The sequence below is a fragment of the Oryctolagus cuniculus genome, chromosome 5 (genome assembly GCF_964237555.1).
Source record: "Oryctolagus cuniculus chromosome 5, mOryCun1.1, whole genome shotgun sequence".
Taxonomy (NCBI): domain Eukaryota; kingdom Metazoa; phylum Chordata; class Mammalia; order Lagomorpha; family Leporidae; genus Oryctolagus; species Oryctolagus cuniculus.
Window position 1 is genome coordinate 102660600 of NC_091436.1, and position 21520 is coordinate 102682119.

The 21520-nt window shown below is 39.5% G+C and overlaps 1 protein-coding gene across 2 annotated transcripts in view; it reads right to left on the reverse strand.

The window, feature by feature from the left end:
* COL19A1 (collagen type XIX alpha 1 chain) overlaps positions 1–21520 on the reverse strand; it is a 415341-nt gene that overhangs the window by 96854 nt on the left and 296967 nt on the right. For both annotated transcript variants that reach the window (XM_051855527.2, XM_051855528.2), the window contains exons 20-28: positions 16330–16392; positions 11532–11567; positions 10015–10050; positions 9866–9919; positions 9121–9174; positions 6913–6966; positions 5836–5925; positions 4716–4760; positions 4500–4577 (exon numbers count right to left, since the gene is read on the reverse strand). In XM_051855527.2, coding sequence (XP_051711487.1) covers positions 4500–4577; positions 4716–4760; positions 5836–5925; positions 6913–6966; positions 9121–9174; positions 9866–9919; positions 10015–10050; positions 11532–11567; positions 16330–16392 — 510 coding nt within the window. The remainder of the gene's footprint in view (positions 1–4499; positions 4578–4715; positions 4761–5835; positions 5926–6912; positions 6967–9120; positions 9175–9865; positions 9920–10014; positions 10051–11531; positions 11568–16329; positions 16393–21520) is intronic.

The window sequence follows — 21520 nt, forward strand, 5'->3', positions numbered from 1 at the left end:
GCACTACATTATCATCAGAAACTTTTTAGACTATGTCCTTGTAGTTAAAATATATTAAAAAGCTGTCTTATTTGCTTCAATTATTAAAAATACTTGTTCTTCATAGATGCAAAAATACTCAACAAAATTCTGGCAAACCGAATCCAACTGCACATCAGAAAGATCATTCACCCAGACCAAGTGGGATTTATCCCTGGTATGCAGGGATGGTTCAATATTCGAAAGTCAATCAATGTAATACATAACATTAATAAATTGAGAAACAAAAATCATATGATTATCTCAATAGATGCAGAGAAAGCATTTGACAAAATACAACACCCTTTCATGATGAAAACCCTAAGCAAATTGGGGTTAGAAGGAACATTCCGCAACACAATTAAGGCAGTCTATGATAAACCAATGGCCAGCATCATATTGAATGGGGAAAAGTTGGAGGCATTTCCATTGAATACTGGCACCAGACAGGGATGCCCAGTCTCACCACTGCTATTCAATATAGTCCTAGAAGTGTTATCCAGGGCCATCAGGCAAGAAAAAGAAATTACAGGGATACAAATGGGAAAGGAGGAAGTTAAACTATCCCTATTTGCAGATGTCATGATACTATATATAGGGGACCCGATAAACTCCTATAAGAGACTATTGGAACTCATAGAAGAGTTTGGTAAAGTAGCAGGATACAAAGTCAATGCTCAGAAATCAACAACCTTTGTATACACAGATAATGCCACGGCTGAGGAAGAACTTCTAAGATCAGTTCCATTCACGATAGCCACAAAAACAATAAAGTACCTTGGAATAAATTTAACCAAGGAGGTCAAAGACCTCTATGATGAAAATTACAAAACACTAAAGAAAGAAATAGAAGACGACACACAAAAAAAATGGAAAAAACCTGCCATGCTCATGGATTGGAAGAATCAATATTATCAAAATGTCCATTTTCCCAAAAGCAATTTACAAGTTCAATGCAATACCAATCAAAATACCAAATTCATTCTTCAAAGACCTAGAAAAAACGATGCTGAAATTCATATGGGGAAACAGAAGACCAAGAATAGCTAAAGCAATCCTTTACAATAAAAACAAGGCCGGAGGCATCACAATTCCAGACTTCAAGGCATACTACAGGGCAGTTATAATCAAAACAGCCTGGTACTGGTACAAAAACAGATGGATAGACCAATGGAACAGAATAGAAACACCAGAGATCAATCCAAACATCTATAACCAACTCATATTCGACAAAGGACCTAAAACCAACCCCTGGAACAAGGACAGCCTCTTCAACAAATGGTGCTGGGAAAACTGGATGTCCACATGTCAAAGTATGAAGCAAGACCCCTACCTTACACCTTATACAAAAATCCACTCAACATGGATCAAAGAATTAGAGATGCGCCATGACACCGTGAAACTAATTGAGAGCATAGGGGAAACCCTTCAAGATATTGGAACAGGCGAAGAATTCCTGGAGAAGACCCCACAGGCACGGGTAATCAAAGATAAAATAAACAAATGGGATTACCTCAAATTGAAGAGTTTCTTTACAGCAAAGGAAACAGGAAAGTGAAGAGGCAACCAACAGAATGGGAGACGTTATTCGCAAACTACACAACAGATAAAGGATTAACAACTAGAATCTATAAAATGATCAAAAAACACCACAGAATCAAAACAAACAACCCAATAAAAAAATGGGCCAAGGAACTTAACAGACATTTTTCAAAAGAGGAAATCCAAATGGCCAACAGACACATAAAAATATGCTCAGGATCCCTAGCCATCAGGGAAATGCAGATCAAAACCACAATGAGGTTTCACCTCACTCCGGTTAGACTGGCTTACATACAGAAATCAACCAACAACAGATGCTGGCGAGGATGTGGGGAAAAAGGGACACTAACCCACTGTTGGTGGGAATGCAAACTGGTAAAGCCACTATGGAAGAGAGTTTGGAGAGTCCTCAGAAACCTGAATATAGCACTACCACAGGACCCAGCCATCCCACTCCTTGGAATTTACCCAAAAGGAATTAAAGGGGAGAAAAAAGAACCATTTGCACCTCAATATTTGTTGCAGCTCAATTCACAATAGCTAAGACATGGAATCAACCTAAATGTCCATCAATGGATGACTGGATAAAGAAACTATGGGATATGTACTCTATGGAACACTATACAGCAATAAAAAACAATGAAATCCGGGCATTTACAACAAAATGGAGGAATCTGGAAAACATCATGCTGAGTGAAATAAGCCAGTCCAAAAGGGACAAATATCATATATTCTCCCTGATCGATGGCAACTAAACGAGCATCTAAAATGATACCCATTGAAGTGAAATGGACACTATGAGAGACAATGACATGATCAGCCCTTGTCTAGACTGTTGAGGAACAACTTACTATTTTATCCCTTTTAGTATTTTTGTTGTTGTTGTTGCTCTGTTTGTTCTACATAAGACCACTGGTTGAACTCTGTAATCAATGCACAATCATTCTTAGGCATTTAAAATTAACAGAAAAGTGATCTCTGTTAAACATAGGAGTGGGGATAAGAGAGGGAGGAGATATATAGGTTGGCACATGCTCACTCGGACTTGCCTCCAATGGTGGAACTAGAAATGTGCCAGGGGATTTCGACTCAATCTTACCAAGGAGGCAGGTACCAATGCCAGCGCACTTGGTAAAGTGATAAGTATAAATATACAACCGATCAAAAAGATAGGGTATGTGTCGATGAGATTTCACAAATAAGACCAGTGTAAGCAAGTAATGAAGGATAGAATTAAAAGGGAGAGAATGATCCTGCAGGGAAAACAGGACACACAGCAGACTCATAGAATGGCAGCACTCCTGCCTCAGAATCAACCCTTGGGACATTCGGATCTGGCTAAAAGGTCCATGAGAGTCTCACAGGCATGGAAAGCCATGACACGGTGGCAAAAAACAATCTAAATGAAAGATCCTGGTGAACAAGACCCCAGCAGAAGGAACAGGCCATCAAGGAGAGAGGCGCCTTTCTCTGAAGGGAGGAAGGAACCTCCACTGTGATATGGCCTTGACTAAACAAGTTCAGAGTTGGTGAACTCAAGGGGCTTCCATAGCCTAGACAGCTCATAGCAAGAGTCTCGGGTGATTGCCGACGTCATAAATAAGAGTGCCAATTGTTAATCAACAAAGGGAGTCACTGGGTACATGCTCCCCACGTAGGATCTCTGTCCTTGATGTGTTTTACTATGAAACTTAAAAACAACACTACTAGTCGAACAATACCCTATACCTTGTGCGGTTGTGTGAGTGCAGCCTGTTGAAATCCTTGCTTAGTATATACTAAGTTGATCTTCAGTATATGAAGGTAACTGAAAATGAAACTCGATGAAGGGCAGGATGGGAGAGGGAGTAGGAGAGGGGAGGGCCACGGGAGGGAGGGAGGTTTGGGGAGGGGGAAGCCACAACAATACACAAGTTGCACTTTGTAAATTCACATTTATTAAATAAAAAAAATAACTACATAACAAACAAACAAAAAGAACGTAATACTTTACCCCTTTGGTATTTTTTATGTTCTACTTAAAACTATTGGTTGAACTCTGTAATTAATACACAATTACTCTTAGGTGTTTAATTAATGCTATAACTAGTACTCAAATAGAATTTTACACTTTGTGTTTCTGTGTGGGTGTAAACTGTGGAAATCTTTACTTAATATATGCTAAATTGATCTTCTGTATATAAAGATAATTGTAAATTAATCTTGATGTGAATGGAAGGGGAGAGGGAGTGGGAGAGGGGAGTGTTGTGGGTGGGAGGGAAGTTATAGGGGGGGGAAGCTATTATAACCCATAAGCTGTTCTTTGGAAATTTATGTTCATTAAATAAAATAAAATATATATAAAAAAATACCTGTTCTTCCAAAAGATACGATATACAGGTTTTTGGCATCATTTCATTTATACATACTCCAACCACTTTATTTTTTAAATATTTGTTTTGAAATTATTCATATTTATGGGGTACAGTGTGATACTACAATAAATGTATGTTATATATACTGATCCAATCAATGTAATCAGTTTTCTCATCTACTTATCTTTATATTTGGGGATAGCCACTTTAAAAATTATTTTTTTACTTTCTTTTCATTAAAAATAAGCAGTAATATATAACTACCTGATATTATAATTAGGTATTCTTATCATCTTGCAAACATGCACTCATAGTTATCAATATATAGACCTGGAAGGATTAAATTGATTGCTTTTAATCTAAAATCAGTGCATCTGTGATCAGCCCATGTAAGTCAAACAAGAGTACTCTCTCTGTGCTTAGCTGTGTAATCGCAACGCTGATCAATCCTCTCTGGATAGGGTTGATTTATACATCTTCCTCTGACCTTTCTTTTCTTTTCTTCCTATTAAAATTTGCCACAGGATTTTGTCTCATAATATTAAAGTCAACAAGGTTACAAGAACTCAACTGAATTTCACTTACAGCTCGGCCAGGAATTCCTATTCCTGGTGGGCCTATGTCTCCTGGGGAGCCATGGACACCTGGCAGTCCCCTTTCACCCTGTGAAAGGAGATGTTTCAATTAGGGCAAGGTTCACGTGAGAAGAATATTTCTGCTGTGTTTAATTAATTATTAATAATTAATTATTAATTATTAATAATTAATGTTCTTTTTAAATTAAGTATGATATTTTTCTACCTTTGGCCCTCGTGGACCGGGTGCTCCAGGATTTCCATCTAAACCCTAAAGGAAACAGAAAAGGAGGTGAATGAATTTCTTTTTCTAAAAAGGTTAAAAACATCTGAGAAGTCATTACTGAAAAATATTTTATTCCTTTATCTTACTTGAATAAAAGCTTTTTTATAATAGGAAAAGGAACCAGGAACACATTTAAATAGGGTTTACATTCTGTATAGTTACTTTAAATAGAAGAGGTGCTTTTTCCTATAAAACAAGGCATCCAATATTGAGAACTATTATTATAATTTATTAATGCAAAGAATTTAAAGAGGATGAGGCAAAAAGACAATACATAGAAGAACACTGGTTATTTAAACTTTCCCAGCAATGCAGTTTTCTATATCTTGGGAATAGTCTGGATTACAAAGTCATTCTCTGCAAATGACAACCTACGGTGCTATGTGCAAAGCTTTTTTTTTTTTTTTATAAATATTTACTTATTTATTTGAAAGGCAGAGTTATAGAGAGACAAGGAGAAATTCAGAGAGAGAGAGAGATGGATACAGACAGACAGACAGACCGATCTTCGCTCTCTTGGTTCACTCCCCAAATGGCTCCAACAGCAGAGACTAGGACAAGCTAAAGCCAGGAGCCTGGCCCCTGTCTAGTCTCCCATGTCAGTAGCAGAGGTCCAAGCACTTGGACCATCTTCCCCTGATTTTCCAGGCACATTAGCAGGGAGCTGGATCAGAAATGGAGCAGCCAAGACTCGAATCAGCACCCACATAGGATGCTGGTGCTACAGGTGACAGCTTAATCCACTGAGCCACCATAGTGATCCAAGTTCTTCTGTTTTAAGATAGTGTTCTAGGAAGAGTTATGGTTTAAAATTAGGGCTCATTCAACAGAGTTCAAGGGACCTTTGCATTTTCCAAAGTCATATGCAAAATGTGTGCATATGTATTTTCTTGAGAGACCTTGCAACAAACTTTCAACACGGCTATTTCTCTGATCTAAAGAACAAAATGGACAATTCTTTTTTTGTAGACCTAAACTTATTTCTATACTTGTGCTTTAAAACTAGGGGCTCATAACTGTAACTAATAAGTTAAAGTTACAGTAAAAGTCTGGTACTTACTGGTTCCCCTGGCAGGCTTTCCCCTGGAGGACCAGCCTCACCTTTTGGACCTGGAAGTCCAGGAGGGCCTATAATCCCACCAGGATCTCCCTGAAAAACAAAAGCAAAACAAAAAAACAATGTGAGATTCTTACTTCTTTGCTCAGGTTTACAATGGGAATTAGTTTCCATCATTTTAAGCTCTCATCATAGCTAAAGTTCATTCATTAATTTTTTCCTTCATCAATTGTATTTACTGAGTGTCCAATCATGTTAGACACTGTTTTATTAAAAATTATTTATTTAACTGGGGGGAGAGAGAGTGGGACAGAGAACACACGAGCACAAGCCAGCTTTCATCTGCTGGTTTGTCCCCCAAATGCCCGCAATGGCCAGGCCAAAGTGGGGAGCAAAGGAACTCAATCCAGGCCCCCCATGTGAGTGTTAGGAACCCAACTGCTTGAGTTTTTATTATTTCCTCACAGTGTTAGCATTAGCAGGAAGCTGGAGCCACGAGCCAGAGCAGAGCCAGGTACTCCAATGTGGATATTGGATATGGGCATCCTAACAAACATCCTAACCACTAATGGTTAGGATGCCTGCTCCTAGGCATTATTATAACTTTCATAAATTAATTATTTTAGTGAGTTATATTATAGTAAGTCTAGCAGTATCACAAAATATTCATGTATATAAGTATATGCACAAAAGACATTTCTATTCATAAAGTTGTTTCAGTGATCTGTATGGGCCTCTTTTTTATTCTCCAATTATTCAGCAATGTTATTTTAATGTAGATATCAAGAAATAGGTTATGAAAGATTAAGGTATTTCTTCAGTCTGTCGTAAATTGAGAGTTGAGCCTACAATAGACTCTCTGAGTCAGTTCATTTTTTCATTTAGTGATTCATTGTCAGAACTAGTGCTGTGTTGTTACAGTGCACAATTCCAGGGGACGCTGTTCACATCATAGGTGACTATCTATCTTCTGTACAACCCCTGAAGCCCTGTGCTAGCCTTTCACTTCCCCAATGCCATTATGATCTTCTCTTTCTCCTAATTACTTAGTATACAAAATGAGTAAAATACAAACAATACCTTTTCTCCTTTAATTCCTTGTTTTCCTGGGATACCATGTTCTCCTGGCAAGCCCTGGAAAAATTCAAAGTAAAGGCAAAGAGTAGTTATAACATCTCTTTTTATAACATTTCTATCTATGAATATTTATTAAGAAAACAGAATCTCAACATATAATCTTTAAGGGGATGGATTGATATTGGCCTGTTAGGTAGAGAGAAACACTGGTGAAAATATGTTGCTTCTCGTTTCAGGTGAAGTCATTTGGATGTAAAGGGCAAGGAACTAAATAAAGGAGAATTGAACCAAATGTCCCACCCACAGCATTGCAAGGAGTGGAAGGATGATGGTTGGTAGCACCATATCATGATTCAGGACAAAGGAGTAAATAGGAGAATATGGTTCTATTATATTTTGTCAACAACGTCTTTGTCCCTTTTGATCTCATTCTCCTTTTAGCTCCAGCCCTTACCACTTAATCTCAATTCATGGGAGTCTTGAGGTTCTGCCAATGCCATCAGCATTTTCTCTTTCCATAAGATCTCTCCACTAGGTATACAAGCAGTAGTAGTATATTAATTGGTTTGAGAGTGCAATAAAATGCTTTGCTCTGTGAACTTTTTGTTCAAACTACCAAGAAGAATATATATGCTGACCAATAGATCCCTGGAGGCTCAGGTAGTGATCAGTCTCTAAGAAGTTACAGTCCTAAATAGCACTCTAGCCTCAGAATCAGCCCTAAAGGCATTCCAATCTGGCTGAAAAGCCCATGAGAGTATTTCAGGCATGGAAAGCCAAGACACTCTGGCAAAAGATCTCTGTGAGTGAGATCCCAGTGGAAAGAACAGGTCTTCAAAGAAGGAGGTACCTTTATCTGAAGGGAGGAGAGAACCTCCACTTTGACTATGACCTTGTCTAAACAAGATAAGAGTCGGAGAACTCAGAGGGCTTCCATAGCCTTGGAAACTCATGACTGGAGCATAGGGAGATTACTGATGCCATAGACAGGAGTGTCAATTGGTAAAGTCAACAACAGGAGTCACTGTGCACTTACTCCTCATGTAGGATCTCTGTCCTTAATGTGCTGTGCATTGAGATTTAATGCTATAATGAGTACTCAAACAATATATTTCACTTTGTGTTTCTATAGGGGTGCAAACTGTTGAAATCTTTACTTAATGCATACTAAACTGATCCTCTGTAAAAAAAAAAAAAAAAAAGAAATTATCAATTCCCAACTTGACTCTCACTGGGATTAAACATGACAATAGGTCTGATCTGATTTCATCATCATTTAAAAAAAATCATCTATTATTTTTCACTTTATGTTTCTGTGTGGGAGCAAACTGTTGAAATCCTTACTTAATGTATACTAAGCTGATCTTCTGTATATTAAGATAATTGAAAATGAATCTTGATGTGAATGGAAGGGGAGAGGGAGTGGGAAAGGGGAGGGTTGTGGGTGGGAGGGACAGTATTGGGGGGAAGCCATTGTAATCCATTTTATATTCATTAAGTAAAAGTTAAAAAAAAGAAGTTACAGTCAAGTATTTTTCTTATTTTTGCTAACATGTGGATGATGGTGAGCTCCTAGCACCCAGTTTTCAGGAATGTAGGAAGGTTGTATGCAGGACAGAAAACTGCTCTGGAAGCATGGGTGGAAAAGCACATTTAAAGAGTGTGTGTACGTTGGGGGTGGGTGGTGGGTGTGAGTCCACTAAAGCTAGGTTATAATGCAACCTGAAGCTCTTCCTCCAACTGTACTATAGAAATACTCTCAACCAAGATCTGCTTTTTGGGATGGTGCTTACTAGAAGACAACAGACACTCTCAAAGTGTCTTCCCTAGATGAAGACTTGAACAAAAAGTCATGCATATTGGAAATTGTTGCTTTTTTCTCTAGTTTTCTTTAATTTCTTTTGATTTTTCCAGTCTCCTCTACTGCTGGTGCACCACTGACAAGCATGTCCAGGATGATAACTTAGTTCACTTGAGTTCCAAAGACAAATGTATTAGAACAATGATACTCAAAAGGACTTCACATGAATACATGAAGGGACTATTCTTCCCGATAGCTCTGACATTCGATGTGATCAGTTTATGTGGTGGAAATGAGCCATGCCTTTGGGAAGTGGTGCATAACTGAGTCACAATGAGCAGATGCTGACATTGTTTAAAACAAATCTTAGTTTCCATTTCATTTCAAAACATCAAAGACACTATACATACAACATCTCCAGGTGGTCCTCTGGGCCCCATGATGCCTGCAGGTCCTTGCTGACCCTAAGATAGAAAGTGATATGAACCGTTACTTTGTTATTAAAAAAAGACACTATGCCCGACTGTGTGTAAAACATGATGTGGCCTTTATCAATAGAAAGTGAACTTCCCAGCTTTCCACCTACTCTGTATAGTGCTGAAATGTAAATATACTTTGGCTTACCAAGATAGTTTCTAGATGTTATCATTTAATGGGTCTGTGTTCACCAGCAGGTGATGATAACTGAATAACTTGCCTTACCCACGGGCTGGGAGCACACCACATTAATCTCTGCTGCATCTCTCCAAAGCTGCTCTCTTTCTTGGGTCACTCCCAAAGAATCCCACAAGGGAAACCCAGTATCCAGGACTGCATAATTTTGGCTTAGAAATTGAATACTGAGCTCTATCCCTTTTAGGAGTACAGTTCAGTGACATCGATTTAACTCACATTGTTTACTCTTAAAGCTTTTAGGGATGCTATTGTGACTATGCTCTGAAAGAGAGTTTAAAAATAGTATTGTGAGCAAAAATGGCAAGTCAGTATGTGTATAATAAATGTAGCCAAGGGGGGGGGGAATCACTATGGAAACGGGAAAAAAGCTCTGAGCGCACTTGTGAAGCAAATGAGAGGCACATCAAAGTATCTTGTTTTACACAGAATGGCTATGATTCCCAAATTATTTCTGATGTATCTTAGATGTGTCTTCCGTACCTTTAGTCCTGGGCTGCCTATTAAACCTGGCGGACCAGGATCTCCAGGTTCTCCCTAAACATATAGGTGGGAAGGAAAGTTAAATGTCACTGTAATTTTCCCAACCTCATGAAGGTTAGAGATAAAAGTGAAGAATACCAGGACATTACCTTTACTCCTTGTAAACCTACTGTCCCAGGTTCTCCCTGTAAATCAAATGAACACCATTTGTGTACTCCTTAAATTCAGATGAAGATTAATATTTTTGAAACTTTAATTGAATTTCTACTAATTAACATACAATAAAGGGGGTAATTCTATAGGACATGATGAAATCAAGAGAGGGTCCATTCTAAAACATGATTCATTGCTGATAAATAACACTACTTCCCTTTTTAAAAATAATATTTTCTTCTCCCAAAGCCACTTTGACACCATGTTTCATTAGTAACCACTGAATTTTCTACTTAACTGACAATGTTATGATTTTTTTTTAAAAGATTTACTTATTTATTTGAAAGTCAGAGTTACACAGAGGAGAGGTGGAGAGAGAGAGAGAGGTCTTCCATCCACTGGTTCACTCCACAACTGACTGCAATGGCCGAAGCTGCACCGATCTGATGCCAGGAGCTAGGAGCTTCTTCCAGGTCTCCCACACGGATGCAGGGGCCCAAGGACTTGGGCCATCTTCTTCTGCTTTCCCAGGCCATAGCAGAGAGCAGGATTGGAAGTGGAACAGCTGGGACTTGAACTGGCACCTATATGGAATGCCGGTACTGCAGGTGGCAGCTTTACTCCCTACACCACAGCACCAGCCCCTGTGATTATCTACCAGTTATTTTCATATCCCAGAGAATTAAAACTAGAGGGCAGTTGAAGGGCCAACATTGTGGTGCAGTGAGTGAAGTTGCTGCCTGTGATACCTGCATCCCATATGGGCACCGGTTCATGTCCCCATTGCTCCACTTCCAATCCAGCTCTCTGCCAATGCACCTGAGAAAGCAGTGGGAGATGGTCCAAGTGCTTGGGACCCTGAACCCAGATGAAGTTCCAGGCTCCTAGTTTCTATCAGGCCTAACCTTGGTCATTGCAGCCGTTTGGAGAATGAACCATTGGACAGAAGATCTCTTTCTCCCTCTCTGTAACTGCCTTTCAAATAAATAAATGGTCTAAAAAATCTATCAGTTGAAGGGTGAGGGGTAGTAGAATATAAGGTGATATGTGTTATTGATTCTACTATCAGGTATATTTACTTAATGAAAAAAGAAAGATAACTAAGACTATACAGAAGACAATATTAGATATCATGATATCCTTTTCTATGACTTATTTGTGTTTGATAAATCAAATTTGGGTCATTCATAGAATTCTTGAGAAAAGCTGTATCTTCTATTTTAGTTTTTTATTTCAGCTATCCCAGGTAAATGTCTTTTATGACTTTTATTCCCAATCATCAATAGAAGCGAGTTAAAGAAAACAAATGTTAAAATATCATCACATGATAGCATTTAACAAGGTTTAACATTTCTCATGTATCAAAAGAGTCAAAAGTCCCCAAAGACAAAGTAAAATGCTCAGGCAGCTTATTTTATCAAATCTATTAGATCTAAAGTAAACATAACAGAGATCAGGGGGAAAGAAATCAATGAAGTAGAAAATCCAAGATAGTGAGAAAATATCTACTTACTCTGTCTCCTTTTTCACCTTTTGTAAAAGGTTCCCCCTAGGAAAATGGGGAGAAAATAGAATCAATTATGAACACTTTTAGGAAAGAAGTCTCCAAAGCTAGAAATGGATAAATCCTGCTGGCCAAACTCAGGCCTCCATTATAAATGATTCAGAGTTGTCACAGAATCTTGCAGCTTAAAAGGAGCTCAAGAGAACTAATTTACAAATTATTCAAATTATTTCATATTCCCAAAGAATCAATGAAAAAATCATCCTAATACCAACTAGAGAATACTGAGAGGCTGACACACTGGAATGATTCCCAGGGCCAAAGCTTCCTATGGCCTTGTTCTAGAAGATGTCACACACATCCATTTGGAGGCAGAACAGGAGTGATGGCATCAAAGGGTTGAATGGAAAAGCATTCATCTCAATTCTTCTAGTTGAATCATTTTAATAAGTAAAATTAATTTTAAAATTAGTTTTCTAATTTTCATTTTTAGTTTAATGAAAATTACTTAAAAAGGTTAATTACTGGGTGAATAAGAGTTCAAATGTGTGAAACTGATAATGGTTCTTGTTGGGTTTATGAAGCTCCAAGGGGATAACTATTATTAACCAACACTCTCCCCGTCACTGATCTACTATCACCCCAAGGTAGCCTCAACATATAGCCACATACATACATACACAAGCCAGCCTTCTCTTACTACCTTCTGTTCTTGAAGTTATATGTACATGGTCCCAACATCATAGCAATACTGTCTAAAACACAGTATTGTTACTTTAAGAATGAAGGAAGAGAATCAGGTTGTCACTCTTGTCATAATTCCCTCTACTTCTCTAAAACAGCATTCATCACATGTCATGCTTCCTTTTTCCACTTGGCTGTACACTCCGTGAGTCTTGGTTGTAATTCACCCTGTCTGTCATGGCATCTCTAGTGTGTCACACACACCTTCACACTGTTGGTGTCAAAGGTTCATTAGATAATTTATAGTCATGCAAATACAAAAATAATAGCTAGCATTTATTAAATTCTTACAATGTACTAACCACTGTTCTAATCACTTTATATCTAAACATAGTGAATCCTTACATGTCAGTGGGGTAGGTGCTGTCAGCATACCCATTTACAGGTGAGGACACTAAGGCACATGGAAGCAAGATAATTTTTCCAACATCACAACACCAGTAAGAGGTGATCCAGGATTTAAATTCAGGCAGTCTTATTTCCTTCCTAGTTCCAGCTTGTTTAGTCTGTTTGATTTGATTTTATAATTTGATTTATTATTTGCATTGAGTTGTAAAATGGAAACTATAAATTAAAAAAATTCATACAAAAGTCAAGAGAAAATGTAAAAATCATTACGGTAGATTTTGCAACCATGGGTTTTCTTAGGGACTGCTATAGTCAAATACAGCACTCATGACAGATCAGTGAGCACTAAGTGGGCCTCTGCTTTCACCACATGTCACATGTGTTAGGGACCATAGGGCTCACTTTCTTCTCTCCCCTTAGTCCTAGTTGCCATGCAGTTCCACAGGGCCATGCAGCTGGTTCTGACAACGGAATGTGAACAGAGGTGACCAAGGCAATGAGAAACCCCCTCCAAATCATCCAGTCACTTTCCAGTCATTTTCCTGCGGTGGTAGCTAGGAGGGTTGTGTGTACCTGAGAGCATAATTACATGACGGTCATCAGTGGTGTGGAGAAACCACCCACCTCTCTCAACTGAACCACACCAGACATATAATCTGTGTAAGAGATAACCTTTCTTAAGCTATGCCATGGAAATTTCAGGGTTCATTTGTTACTTAATATAAGCTGACTATTATACTCCATGACTGTTCAACATGATCAAATCTTTGATCATTGGTTAATTTCTACACATTAGATTGGGATTTTATTTATATTCTTGCTTTTCAGGATTCATTACAAAAACTGTTTATTTTTCAAGATAGGAAATGGTATCAATTAGATATAAGCCTCTTTTGCTTATATTACATTGCTCATATCATTGCTTCCTTAGAGTTGCTGTCAAACTCAAAAGCCAAATTGACGAAAGTAAATGGTTGTAAAAGAAAACAAACATAAAACAAAACCAGGGGCCTAGATATCTAGACATGTGACATTCAGACATTGAAACTTGGTGCCAATGGCTACTCTGCAGACCAAGTCACTTAAACCTTTTATAGTCTCCTTTTCCTAATCTATAAAATCAAGGAGTTCAACCAGATGATTTCCTGAGAATATTTCAACTCTCATGTATTACACATCTAGCCATATTTTAAATGTCCAGTAGTTGGGGACAAAGTGCCTCCTGAAGAGTTGCCACTCAGGACTGGAGATTCAGGATCAATTTTGGATGAAGATTTCCCATCGTTTGGGCCTCTGGTTACTATGCAAAATCAAGTTTAGATTGTGTTCCGGAATAGGAAGGTTGAGAACACAAAGAGTTAAACCACTCTGTATGATAATGTAATTTTTTATGTGGGGTAGGGGAAGAAAGTAGGCAATGATGTATGGAGAAGTTGGAATAATTTAGGATTAGGAGGGAGCTGGCAAAGAGAAGAGTTAGTAGGAAAGGCAGCCTGTTTGTCTTGAACAAAGAATACAGTGCTAAAGGCAGTCTCAGTGGGATGGGGGCTGACCTTGAATGCTGATAGTAAGAAAGCTAGAGGGGATCTCTTAAGGGGAGAAAAGACCTATCACACCTGGCAACTGTGAAATCCTCCAACCCTTGCTACTCAAAGTGTTGGTTCCCAGTCCAATAGCACCAGCATCATCTGGGAGCCTGCAAGCCTCAGGCCCCATCCTAGATCTACAAAATTAGAATCAGCAGGATTCAAGTGGATGTTTGTATTTAAGAAGCACTGTTATAACTCAATGAAAGTTTCTCTTTTCTGCTCTGTAATTTCCTGATTTTCCAGCAGAAGCTTAGTAAAGCTTACTGTCAGGTCCTCCAAGTATTACATGGAAATTAGAAAAGGTGGGTGTCAGAGCTCAGGCTTGGCAGGGAGACAGTGAAGACCAAAAGGAGCCCCTACAGCCTGCTGGTAAGAACCCCCAAATGGGGGACATCAGGAGGGAGTGGGCAGGTGGCAGGGGCAACTGGAGGCTGAATTGGTGAGAAAGATAAGATTTCCCAGACCTTGGAAATCCTCAGTTGGGGAATCCTGTTAAAGACTGTTACTGTCTACAGTTGCACAGAGGCTTGGATTAGATACTAAGGGCAGGTACCAGTCCTCAAGGTACCCAGGTTATGGTGCTGATGGTAAAGCTGCCTGAGAAAACTGTCCTGACTAAAGATGCTTACTTTCAAAAGCTGAAGCAAGAAGGAAAATTTGGCTTTGCAACATTAAGTACTTATTGTTCCTGTTTGTTATGCTGGCATTTTAGTGACCACTCCCTTCTATATTTCCTGGTAAACCAATATTCCTTATTCACTCTGGCAAGGAAAGATAAAAGAGATTTAAAAATACATATTAAATTTAAAAACCTCACAAAGATAAAACATTTGTTAAGCCTGATTCTTGCTGATTCTTGGGGGCTACTTTTTGGGGCCAGTATTTTTCTGGTAACTAGGATCATTATTATCTCTTTAGGTGGTCCTATTTTACTATAAATCATATTATAGTTTTTTTCTTTTTTATGCTACCCAAAGAACTAAATTTTAAAAGAAACTAGCCATAGTAATATTAGAAGGTGACTTCGGGGGGTTGGAGCATGAGGTTAATCCTCCGCCTGTGGCGCCGGCATCCCATATGGGCGCCAGGTTCTAGTCCCGGTTGCTCCTCTTCCAGTCCAGCTCTCTGCTGTGGCCCGAGAGGGCAGTGGAGAATGGCCCAAGTGCTTGGGCCCCTGCACCCGCATGGGAGACCAGGAAGAAACACCTGGCTCCTGGCTTCGGATCGGCGCAGCTCCGGCCTTTGCAGCCATTTGGAGAGTGAACCAACGGAAGGAAGACCTTTCTCTCTGTCTCTTTCTCTCACTGTCTGTAACTCTACCTGTCAAATAAATAAATAAAATCTTAAAAAAAAAGTGACTTGGGAATCCACTTTCATCTTAGGAAAACCAAGAAAGAAAAATAACTTCAGAAGATATGCTGAGAACAGTTGCCTGATCAAATGGATAAATGCTCCTGATTTTTTGATACATTGTTATTTATTATTCATGTTGCTATAATGTTTGACTGTAACAGGACAGCAGGGTGATTTTAAACCCTAGGTTCTAGAATCAGTCCACCAAGATGTGACTCATGGCTCCAATATGTATTAGCTGTGTGACCTGGGGATGTTGCTATCTTCTATGCTTCACTTTCCGCATCAGAAGAATGGAGGTGCTAAACTCTACCTCAGGACATTTTTAAGCAGATTGAGTGAGTTAATACATGTGTGGACATAGTACCTGCTAAAGCATATACCTGCTTCTGGATCTTATCTATTTTTCATTCACCATGACAGAGACAACCAAGGTATATGGAATTGGGAATGCTTTGGAAAAATATTTTTCATTATATTATATATATGAAATATATATATTTTATTTCATTCACTTCATTATTTCATATATACTTTGTTTTAATAATTATGCACCTATAATGTTAAATATATATTTAAATATTTTATTTTATAAATTATATTTAATATATTCATGTGTATTTAATATAATTATACATTAAAATTTTAAATTAGTTCATTATTTCATATACATATTTCATTCTCTCTATATTATATATTTCTATATATTATAAAATTATATATATATACATATATATATATCCTTCATCCGCGCTTAACACTTTATTACTTACAGGTTCTCCTTTTTGCCCTTTAGGGCCAACAGATCCTGGAAATCCTGGTAGTCCAGTTTCACCCTTTCAGGACAAAGCAGAGGAGAGATTTTGCATGAAGTTAGATGAACAACGCTGCTTCAACTGACAGATCCAGCCACAGACTTTATCGAACAGTGAACAAGAGACATGGAAGTTCTGAATCTTGGGCTATTTGCTTAATAATGTGTTTGTCAACACCTTACATTGCCTTTAGGACTTTTAGAAATTCACAATATTTCATTATGGTATTTGAAATTAATGTGAAACAGAAGTTAAGTGTTTTCAAGGCCAGAACACCTACAGGAGAAAAAGTTACAAATTTGATCTAGTGTACTACAAAAATTATGGATTTTTGTGATCTCAAACAAGTGAGATTGTCTAGCTGACACAATCGTGCAGGCTAATTTTATTTCAGACATTCTTTCTTTTTTTTTTTAGGTGGGAGGAGTTGGTAGTTATAGGCAGAAAAAATTCTCTCTCAGCTGTTCCCAGCCTTTGTGTTACTGCTTAGATCCTGTGGACAAAGAAAGCGTTCTTGTCAATGTGGTGACAGCAGCCGCTTCGAAATGTCAATGGCGCTCTGGTCAAGAATCTTGAAGAGGGATTCCTACATGACATAGAAGCTGTTCTCAGAAGACACAATCTGAGAGATAATACTCGTAGGAGGGAACTATAACACTAATCATGTATCAGAGGAGTCCAGCATTGAGTTTCCTTTTAGCATTTACCAAAATCCCTGAGTAACCACATCTTAGACAGCCACTAGGACATAAAGAATGCTGATTTTTCCAACATCCAAAGTACTTTTGCAAAATAATAATCACATTACATTTCTGCACATACATCTTTCTTGCTTATTTTTTAAATCTGAAAAAAAAATACAGAAAACACAAAGTAGGATACATGAAATCTTGATGTATCAGGCAATTGAAATAAAAAAAATTCTCATCAAAGAAGAAACCTCATATGTCTCCCACTTGACTGTCATCCTTGAGGGAGCCACACTCATGATACTCATGGGATACTCAGGGAGCCACAGATACTCATGATCTGAGTATCTTTTCAATCTATAGTTTTGTACCTTTACTGCATATGTGGTATTTTAACATTATTTTGAATCGTTTTAAAAATTCATAAATAGCTTTATCTTGCATATAATACTCAAGTGGCTTTTTCAATGTTGTTTTTAATATCCATCTGCATTGATGTATGTGATCTAGCTCCTTCATTGTGTCTGCTGGATAACACTCAAATATGCTAATGTATGAAGACATATCTCAACCCCAGACAGGCACTTGTGTTGTCTCTAGTTTTATTTGCTATAAACAAAGTTGCAGTGAACACCCTAATTCTGATCCTTTGTGTGGACAAGTCTGTTTACAGTGTAGCCTTAAGCAAGAATCTAAAAGTTCTTCAAGTACAGATTCATCATAGTCCTAAAATCTTTGGCTTATTTCCACATTTCTATCCTAATGTATATTTTGTGATTTTGTGTAATAGACAGACATGATTTTTTTAAAGATTTTATTTATTTGTTTGAGAGGTAGAGTTACACACAGTGAGAGGGAGAGACAAAGAGAAAGGTCTTCCATCCGCTGGTTCACTCCCCAATGGGCCGCAATGGCTGGAGCTGCACCCATCCGAAGCCAGGAGCTTCTTTTGGGTCTCCCATGAGGGTTCAGGGGCTCAAGCACTTGGGCCACCTTCCACTGTCATCAAAGGCTATGGCAGAGAGCTGGATAGGATGAGGAGCAACAGAGACTAGAGCCAGCGCCCATATGGGATGTCGGTGCTGCAGGCAGAGGATTAAACTACTGTGCCATAGTGCCAGCTCCAGCATGATATTTTTTATCAATTTGTCTCGAATTACATATTTGTATATGTTAGGAAAATGGCACAGTTTTATCTATGGCACGATCTACACCCTGATTTACATCCTAGGCTCTAGTCCCCGCTGCCATTGCTGAAAGCCAGGTAGTCACATGGCCTGACCACCAGTGTCAGCCCCACCCCCATCCTAATGGGATTCACTGCTCTTGCTTCCCTGCCCACCCTCCAGCAAAGTTTTCAAAGGACTTGTTCCTTAACCCGTGGCTCTCTAGCCTCCTCCTCGCCTCTCTCCTCTTTCTCTCTTACTCTCCTTTTCCCTCTTCGCCCTTTCCCTCTGGTCTGCTGGGTTTTCCCCAATAAACCCTTTCCCTTACTCTGGTGTTTGGTGTGTTTTGTGATGGCCTAACAGTATGTGTAATCTTGATTTTATTATTCTTTTAGATCTCAGTATTAACTTTTCTTCCTATCAAGCTTTTAGCAGGTAATATTGAAACTGTGAAAGGCAAGGAAGCACATGGATAAGAAAGCAAAACTTCTCTCTGCTGTGGCCCGGGAAGGCAGTGGAGGATGGTCCAAGTGCGTGGGCCCTGCACCGGCATGGGAGACCAGGAGGGGGCACCTGGCTCCTGGCTTCGGATCAGTGCAGCTCCGTCTGTAGCGGCCATTTGGGGAGTGAACCATCAGAAGGAAGACCTTTCTCTCTGTCTCCCTCTCTCTGTCTATGACTCTACATGTCAAAACAAACAAACAAACAAGAACAAGTCAAAAAAAACTTCTGGGGTCCACACTGTGGCTTAGCAGGTTAAACTGCCACCCATAGTGCCTCTATCCTATATGGGTGCTGGTTCAAGTCCCAGCTGCTCACTTTGGATCCAGCTCCCTGCTAATGTGCCTGGGAAAGCAGCAGTCAAGATGGCAAAAGTTCTTGGGCCCCTGCACCCATGTGGGAGACCTGGAAGAAGCTCCTGGCTCCTGGTTTTGGATTGGCCCAGCTCTGGCCATTGCGGCCATTTGGGGATGATCTCTCTCTCTTTCTCTTTCTCTCCTTGTAACTCTGCCTTTCATGTAAATAAGTAAGTCTTTAAGAAAGCAAAACAGCAGACTTAATATGCATATTCTAGGACCGTGTTTCCTGAAGTCCTGTAATCTGCATACCAACTCCAGATTTTTGCTATGCTCACATGCCACTTATATATTTTCAACTTATTTTTTCTCTAAATTAACTCACATTTTAAATGTAAATACACCCTACATTCTTTGATATAATAACCAGGAAATTTATAGTATGCCGAATATACATTTTTTGTCCTAAAGCAAAGCAAAATACAAAACTATTTTTCCCTCTAACATCTAAACCCCTAGTGTATCATCTGTCTTATACTTACCACACTGTAGGAGAAGCCTTTTTCCCCAGATATAACACATTGTATCCAATGTCAGAAGAAGGAGAAGCTGGGAAATACTTTAAGGGACCAGTAGTTGTCCCCAACAGGAAATAAACAAGTTGCTGGTATAAGTGCACTAGGGCACATAGCATGACCTCCTCCGTGTTACTTGTCTGGTAGAGCTAAAATATATTGTGTGAAGGTGTGAAGGAAAAATGTACCTACTAATTGCACTTGCCTAATAAAATAAAAGTATAAAATGAGGAAAGGGTCTAGAAATTACTTATAACAATGACATCTGCAGTATATCAAAGGGAGAAGGTCAGAGAATATATATGGATGAATATGAGTAATTACCTCCATAGCTACTACATATTTGGACTGATACAAACATGAGATGGGACTTCAGTGCACTAAACAGGAAGGACCCAAAGGACACTGGTACATCTCTCCTTGTGCTCCTTGGGTGAGCCTGGGCTTGGAGGAAATTTTTTTTTAAAGATTTATTTATTTATTTGAAAGTCAGAGTTACACAGAGAGAGGAGAGCCAGAGAGAGAGAGAGGGAGAGAGAGCTTCCATCTGATGGTTCACTCTCCAATTGGCTGCAATGGCTGGAGCCGTGCCGATCCGAAGCCAGGAGCCAGGAGCTTCCTCTGGGTCTCCCACGTAGGTGCAAGGGCCCAAGCACTTGGGCCATCCTCTACTGCTTTCCCAGGCCATAGCAGAGAGCTAGATCGGAAGTGGAGCAGCTGGGTCTTGAACCAGCGTCCATATGGCCAAGGTGTTAACCCGCTGTGACACAGCGCAGGCCCCAAGGAGGAAATCTTCAGGCCTTGTTACTTCATTTAAAATTCTGCAGCAAAAGCATCTTTTACCTGAATCTTAGGCGTATATGGGATTTTTTTTTTAAGATTCATTTATTTATATGAAAGAGCCACACAGAAAGAGAAGGAGAGGCAGAGAGAGAGAGAGGTCTTCCCTCCCCATCTGTTGGTTCACCCCCCAGTTAGTCGCAATGCCTGGAGCTGCGCTGATCCGATGCCAGGAGCTTCTTCCGGGTCTCTCGCGTGGGCACAGGGGCCCAAGGACTTGGGCCATCTTCTACTGCTTTCCCAGGCCATAGCAGAGAGCTGGATCAGAAGCGGAGCAGCCGGGTCTCGAACCGGCTCCCATAGGGATGCCAGCACTGCAGGCGACGGCCTAACCTGCTACGTCACAGCACCAGCCCTGGGATAATTTTTAAAACATGTTTAAGATGGATGGATGCTCAGTGATTTATCACTGTGGCTGTGAGCTGAAAGACAAGGGCTGAATTTGCCCACCATTATTTAGTCACTTCTGATGTTATTTGAAAGGTCTGATGTTGAGACCATCTTTCTCCCCTGAAAGTCTGCCCTAAAATATATCTGTTATTTTCTCAGGAATCCATAGAACCTCTGCCACCTTATCCCACCGTCTCTACAAGGCCAGCAGTTCTCCTCGAGCATCTTGCGAATTCACTATCCTTTCATCACAACCTGTCAGTCCCAGCCACACTGCAGAAGAGCAATCAGCATTTCGATACTGATTAGCTGGTCACGCAGGACGTGGGAGCTCCACTCTCATTTACCATTAATAACAGCTGTGTTCCATAGTGGTTCTCACTGTATCTCAGTGTTCTTGAAGCAGGATGTGGTTGCTAACCCAGGAACAATCTGTGTATATCCCAGGGCTTGTTCCCATGCTTCATTGTAATGCTGGGTTCCAAACAGCAGGCTGATTTGGTAATTCTCTTTTGCTGGTCTGTGCACTGAGAAGTGGCATTTACATAGCAATGATCGGTCACTTATTGTTGAGGAGATGAACTTGGGAAGGTGAAGTTACAGTTCCCACACCTTTTGTCCCTTTATCACTTTGTATGGTAACTGGTGTCATGGCAACCGACTGCTGCGCTGGCTGCCCACAAGTCTGTTAT